The 7,205-nt window shown below is 42.9% G+C and overlaps 1 protein-coding gene across 1 annotated transcript in view; it reads left to right on the forward strand.

Annotated features, from left to right (window-relative positions):
• Positions 1–2,957, forward strand: part of CSTF3 (cleavage stimulation factor subunit 3) — a 67,264-nt gene extending 64,307 nt beyond the window's left edge. The window contains exons 18-21 of the mRNA XM_014851073.3: positions 744–897; positions 1,539–1,633; positions 1,779–1,839; positions 2,245–2,957. Of these exons, the coding sequence (XP_014706559.1) occupies positions 744–897; positions 1,539–1,633; positions 1,779–1,839; positions 2,245–2,447 (513 nt within the window). The 3' untranslated portion in view covers positions 2,448–2,957. The remainder of the gene's footprint in view (positions 1–743; positions 898–1,538; positions 1,634–1,778; positions 1,840–2,244) is intronic.
• Positions 2,958–7,205: the final 4,248 nt, after the last annotated feature.

The raw sequence follows: 7,205 nt of genomic DNA on the forward strand, positions 1-7,205 counted from the left end.
CAGCCCTGGCGGGGCACTGCTGGTGTGCTGAGAAGACGAGAGGGGTTCGAGGTCAGAGAGGCCTCTACTTCGTAGCTATATGACATTGGAAATATCAGAACCTCTGAGCTTCAGTCCCTCCCATAAAATGGAGATGTTACTATTTGCCTCATCAAAGAGGGAATAAATGGCTAAAATTGCCTGGCAAATAGTGGCTGCTCAATAAATGTTCCTTCTCCCTTGTAACAGTATGTGAGGAGTAATTTTTCTTTTCATTAGCAAAATCTCACTAACTAGTGTAAGTGATGATAAACTTTATTTCAGCTTTCATGAAGCAGGATCTCACTTAATGCAGCTTCTTAAAGAAACTGATAAATGTTTAATTCTGGTGGAAGGGGGTGTCATAAAAGTATCTAAAATTTCAAATTTTCTTCCAAATTACCGCATTCTCTACCTGGTGCCCAGTGTTATATATTTACCCAGAAAAGCTTGTGTCTCTTCTACAAATGGCTACACCGAGTCTAATGTTCGCACCTGGGGTTGGGGAAAGTTTATGAAACACCAAGTCTTTAGAGACTTTTGGCTCCACTTGTTGAATATGTAACAATCTTTACCATCATCAAGTTCTTGCTTATTCTTCTCATTCTCTCTTTCTGTGACTTTAAGTAGTTATTCACAGAGTGTCCTCGAGATTGTAGAATTGCACAATTATACTCTGTAAGTCCCTTTTTCAGGTCTAGGATTCTTCTGTTCTGCATTTTCAGGATGTCTCCCGTGCTAAGCTGGCGGCTATCATTCCAGACCCAGTTGTAGCTCCTTCCATAGTGCCTGTTCTGAAGGACGAAGTGGACAGAAAACCAGAGTACCCTAAGCCGGACACTCAGCAGATGATTCCATTTCAGCCACGACATTTAGCACGTAAGCCACGACTTCAGACCCAGTTCTAAGACCTCAGTGTGTTTGTTGATTTAAATCCAGAGGTGTGGGGACAAAGTAATGTGACCTGTCAACTGTAGATTAATTATTAGACTTCAGGTCGCTATGACCAGTGAGTTGTCTGTAATCTTTGAACCAACATGAGTTAAAAATGTCTAACAAAAGGCAAGGAAGACTCCACGACCCCCACTCCAGGAAGCTCCCAGGAGCGCTGCCCTGTGCGGAGCACCTGCGCCCGGGGCAGCGCCCTCCGCGGTGGGCTTTGCTGTCATTCACACAGCTAACGGGTAGTAGCCCCTCCAGGTCCCGTGGGAACAAGGCCCTCGGCATTAAATGTGCTGCTGCCTAACTGACCGAACGGATTGCTGAGCGGACGACCTGTGAGGCCAGCCCCGGCCTCTGACGAGAGCTGGCTGGCTCGGCCCGGGGGTCCCCGCGCGGCGGCCCGGGGTCGAGGCTGCCCTGCGGGCTCCACGAGCGGGGCGAACGGGAAAGAGCAGGGGCGGCCAGCGGGCCCGGAGCAAAGCCGCCCGGACGCGGGGCGCCTTTACGTGCACGGTGCCGCTGGAGCGCTGCCGTGTGTGCGGCGCCTCCGTCCACCGCTGCCTTCTGTTCTCTTTCAGCGCCGGGCCTGCACCCCGTTCCGGGGGGAGTGTTCCCCGTGCCGCCTGCGGCCGTCGTGCTAATGAAGCTCCTCCCGCCTCCTATCTGCTTCCAGGTTTGCTCACTCTTTTCATGATAGACACCTGCTCTCTGGGTTATAGTTATTGTGTGCTTTTTCTCCTCTATCCTGGGAAATCTAAAGTAGTGCTATTTTAACTTGCCAGATTACTGCAGATTATAATTTATTTCTATCAAAATAGGGTCCTTTTGTACAAGTGGATGAATTGATGGAAATTTTCCGACGATGCAAGATACCAAATAGTAAGTGATGAAAGCTCCATTTTTAAAGCGGAGTTCACATTGTTGTCTCCTAGGCAGGAGAGAGTTATTCTTCGCCAGTGAAGTTTCCCAAACCAGCCAGCCTGCAGACGTGCAGTGAAACCCAGGAGTGATCCACACAAGAGGGATCCTCTTTGGTGCAAAGAGGCTTGTTGGTGTTCCAGTTCCACCAAGTGAAATGTCGTAAAAGCCACTGTCAGACTTGGCTTATGAAAGTAATTAAACAGCAGCTCTTGTCTTTTCCTTTAATTATTTAGTATCAGTGGTACTATCCCATGCTTTGCTAATGGTAGGCTATGAAATTAGAAAGTCTCCACAACAGAACATGCAGGTTCTTTCATAGCAGCCTAACTAACGTCCTGCCGCGCGTCTCCTTTGTGTCCGCAGCCGTGGAGGAGGCTGTGAGGATCATCACCGGCGGAGCCCCCGAGCTGGCTGTCGAGGGCAACGGCCCTGTGGAAAGCAACGCAGTCCTCACCAAGGCTGTCAAAAGGCCCAACGAGGACTCAGACGAGGACGAAGAAAAGGGAGCGGTGGTCCCCCCTGTGCATGACATTTACAGAGCGCGGCAGCAGAAGCGGATTCGGTAAGGCCGGCTCAAGGCCACGTCTGAGAGGGAAGGACCCAGGATTCCCTTTTTGCCTCTTAAGTCCTATGTTTAAAAGAGACGATGCTTTGTTACAAGCTTCTTGGAAACAAAGTTGTATTGTCATTGGTGCCTCTATCATATGGTTCTTGAGAAAAAAACAAACCAACCTGTGTGAATTTTAGAACATGGAACAGACCTATGCTCTAAGCAGAATTAGGTTTTCAAAAATGTGAGAACAGTACAAAACGGCAGAACCACATTTTGTTCCCTCTTCAAGGGTGTCTTGTATGTGCCGCTTGAAGACCTGTGAGCTTTCAACAGTTTTATTTTAAAAACTGGATGGCTGATGATTGTAAAGCATTTTATCACATTTTCTGAAAACAGTTCTCGGTTTGCTTATGTAGAGTCCTGCCTTATTGTTTGTTTTTATTTATGGCAGAATGTATGGAATCTGTTTTGTAGTTTAAAATTTTAAAACAATCCTTTAAAAAATAAAAGGATCTCAAAAACATCATCCTCCTTCTGTGGCTTTCATTCAGAATTTATTTAAAATAGCTACTTATTTTATGTTATTCAGCCAATACCATTTAAAATACAGGTCAACGACACAAGGAAAAGTCATCTTGTATTGACCGCATGCACATTTGACTGTGTGCTCTTCTCTGGGCTTGTCTGCTGTTATTTAAAAACATGAGGGATCCATTTTTAAGAGGCAAATTAAACATTTTAGAAATCCTCAAATATGAATGCATTTTGCCCCCATTAAATCAGGGACAGATTTGAGATATTTTCTTAAAATTTCAGATATTTCTCTTAAAAGCGGCGTTAACTGCGGGAATTCCTTTAGCCACCTGCTGTCTTGTCACATATTTCAAAAAGCACTCAGTGCTCAGGAACATTTCTTTCAGAGCTAAAACATAAACAGCATTAAATTACAGCCAATTAATCAAATCCTAGTTAGACTGAGGAAACACTTATGCAGCTTAAGTCCAAAGAATTAAGTTTTGCTCTTTGTTAGCAACATTACCTCTTCTTGACCCATTTCTAGAAAAACTACTACACAGAAAACTAGTTGAGATCTAAGGGTTGTGATTCAGAATAAATAAAAATAAGGAAGGAAAAAGAAAGGAAAAGTATTATGGTTATAAGGAAACTTTCGTACACAATTTAGAATCTGAATTCAAACGTGATTAAATATGAATTTTACATTTTAAAATCAGCTTCAAATATTTCTGTAAAATTCTTATAATGAAAAAAGGTTATCTTGAATCATTTTCATATATAAATTTTTATGTAGCAAGGTTATATTTACATAAGTTGGTCATAAGCATGTCTCCCCTGCATTTTTCCATTGAAGCGAAAATTCCCTCAAAACAAAGTCAGCTGGCTCTAATTCAGATTTTGTGATCCTCTCAAGTGTCATTTTCAAGCTGGGTGGCTTTTTTTATGTCATGGTTATTAACAAAACAATCCGAAGGCGCAAGTAGTGCCGTCTAGCATAGACTGTGAAATAGGAATGGAATCGTCCCTGAAATGCCATCTTTGAGCAGTGTTTTGGAGAAGACAAAATGATTTCAAATACCTGTAAATGGTAATCGTTTCCCATAAACAACAAGACAAAGCCACGTGGATGTGCATGAAGAGTCTTTTTTTTAGCATTGTAATAAAGAGAAGACACACACCCTACCCACCTTGGTGACGGTGCTACAAAGCACTGTCACGGCCATGATGTGCATTATAATTGCTCCTACTGCATTTATTTCTAAGACATTTTTCCCCTAGAAATTATCTGACCTTTAAACATAAAAAGGATTATTTCTTGTTAGAAGAAAACATTTTCTAATGTTCTGCTAAAGATATATATGAATTTTTAGGTTTTTTTTTTTAAAGATTTAATTTTTCCTTTTTCTCCCAAAGCCCCCAGGTACATAGTTGTGTGTTTTTAGTTGTGAGTCCTTCTAGTTGGTGGCATGTGAGACGCCACCTCAGCTTGGTTTGATGAGCAGTGCAATGTCCGTGCCCAGGATTCGAACCAGCGAAACCCTGGGCCACCAAAGCAGAGTGCGTGAACTTAACCACTTAGCCACGGGGCCAGCCCTGAATTTTTAGTTTTTAATGATTCTGAATATTTGATAATTCCTTTGTAAGCACAGCTGAACAAGTAGCGTGATGTTAGAAATCTGATCTTACTTTTGGAAATAGAACATGTAGACTCCAATATATCTGTACTGCTGGACCAAGGGAAATTCCCAAAAGATATTCAAATTTTTCCTTTTTATAAAACAATGTCAGCACCTCCACCATGATTCTACAACTGGATAAAATTTAAGGACTCTAAGTCTTTCCTAAACAAAAATTAGTCAAACACTCTGGTCTTGAGCACTGAATTTTAAAAGAGGTTATATTTATGTTGCCACACTCAGGAAAGTAAAAGGGTATAGCCACCTAGTAAATATAAAAACTGAGCAACCAAACTGTACCACTGGAAAAGAATGAAAAAGTACACCTCTTTGGTCAATGGTTATGAATTTATTTGGTCATTTTATAACCCTCTATTGGCCTACACTTAATATGTAAAACTAAGAGTTCATTTACACAACAGAAAAAGCATAATTACCTTGTTCAGGAATTTTGTTTTTTCCATTTCAACTCCCAAAGGAGCGCCACTAAAGTTGGTGTTCTTCCTTGACAGCGACATTCAGCAAGTAAAGTTAGCTTTTATTTAATAAAAATTTCAGAAGTCTTGAGAGAGAATTCATACCAAGTAACAAAACTCAGGTACTATGTTACTAATTAAAAATCTTAAATATTCAACAGAAGTGTCAGCTTACCAAACTTTGGGAATAAAAGTCAAGAAAAACAATTCAGCAGTTTACTAAATTTTCTTCCCGTCTGAGCCCTGACCAAGTTGTGCCACAAGTGGAAGGAAGACAGTACTTTAAAAAGCAGAGGCAACGGGAATGAGACAGACAGGAATCCCAGAGCAGCAGTACTCCAATTTCAATTTCAGAAGTTGCACTTAAAGGTTCTCAATGTTCAGTTCAGGTAAAACAACAGTAAAAATGCTGAAATCGGACTATTGCTGCTAACTCCAGACACGTCCGATTTCACGACTAAGTCAGTGAGGCCCATCAGCCCGGCTAGAGATTGTCCTGGTTCTCGGGTTCAGGAGGCAATCTAGTCAGGTATGACAGAAACCCACATCGGCACAGTTTTAAGGAACATTCTGCTGAAAGTATTGGGGAACATTTGATAAGTTAATAGAGCTTATGGGGCTTAAAGGCCTTCCCCTCCCCCACACCATGAAGTTACTGTGAATACTATGAATACAAAAGGCTATCCATTAAAATAGTTATATAACACAAAGTCCAATATAAATACACAATTGCAGACATCGTTGTAGTTCTTTATTTAGTTTTCAATGAGACAGGGCCTTTAAATGTGCTTCACAGTCTGTCATCCACTACCATTCAGCCATCCGTCTATCTGTTCAGACAGGCATCATTTAGTTCAAATAATACAGAGGTGGAGATGGGGAGAAATCACTGGGGTAGAGGTGGACATGGGGAGAGAAGAAAAGGTAAGAGATGAGGAAAGAAGGTAACTGTCTTAGGACAGGACAGGAGGAAAACCTTCCCTGCGGTTCTGTAACGTGCCCGCTGGAGGACGGCTGGACGCCAGCAGTCGACTGTGTCACGGTAACAGATGTGCACCTACTGGTTGAGGCTTCCATGCTCTTCTTTGCTGTCAAAGCAAGTGATACTCCTTCCCATGGACAAAGCATTCCAATATCCATGATCAAATCTAATCCTCACAGGAGTGTGAGTAGTGTTCCCATTTTACAGATGAAGATGCCGAGCCCCAAGGGAGACTGACTGGCCCACCATCAGACCACCTGCAGAGGAAAGACTCAAACCCAGACCTCCCTCCAAATCAGCTTTGTGCACAATCCTGTGCAGTCCACTTATGTTACTCAAGTCAGATTCATCACAGAACGTCAGCATTAGACAGGAGCCGACAGGCCGAGTGTAGGCCTTCCATTTTATAGGTTGGGGAGGGGTCCTGATCTGCCCGAGCTAGCATGTAACAGAAAGGGGATCAGAACTCTGGCTTCTTGACAGTTCCCAGTCTTTCCACTCTACCATCCTGCCTCTAAATGAAAAGAAATACAAATGTAATACATACAAATGAGGGCATGCCAAGAGCTCACTGCAAATCAAACGGCAAACACCTCTGCCTTTGGAACTCACCAGGAAAGCTGGTGGCAGCAGCATCTCTATGCCCAGGAAAGTTAGGGCTTTGGAGAAATGAAAATAAGCACAGCCAGAACACAGCTGCTGAGGAATCCGTTCGGAACCAGGAGCCAGGACGGGCACAGTGTATGCCTGCTATGCCGAACTTACGAATCACTTTCTTCACAGAGAACAGCTCTTAGACCCCTGTCCACTGCAGTTAATCGGCCAGACATCGTATCAGTGTGGTTCTTATCTGAAGCATACCTATAGTTGGGTTATGTGGTTACATAAACAATCACATTTTACAGCTTGCTTTAAAAGTAATGAGATTTTTTTTAAAAAACACCTAGACCGAGAATCCACCCACCCAGCCACCCACCAAAGGACAAAGTAGCAGGTACTGCTCTTCCTTCCTTCGTGAGACTATCAGATAAACCCGAGACTTGCTGATAAGACCTCTCAGGCGCCCGTTCTGTCCACTCAGTGAAGCCCTCCTGCCGAATAAACTTGGCACTTCCATAAAA

This window comes from Equus asinus, chromosome 17 (genome assembly GCF_041296235.1).
Source record: "Equus asinus isolate D_3611 breed Donkey chromosome 17, EquAss-T2T_v2, whole genome shotgun sequence".
NCBI lineage: Eukaryota > Metazoa > Chordata > Mammalia > Perissodactyla > Equidae > Equus > Equus asinus.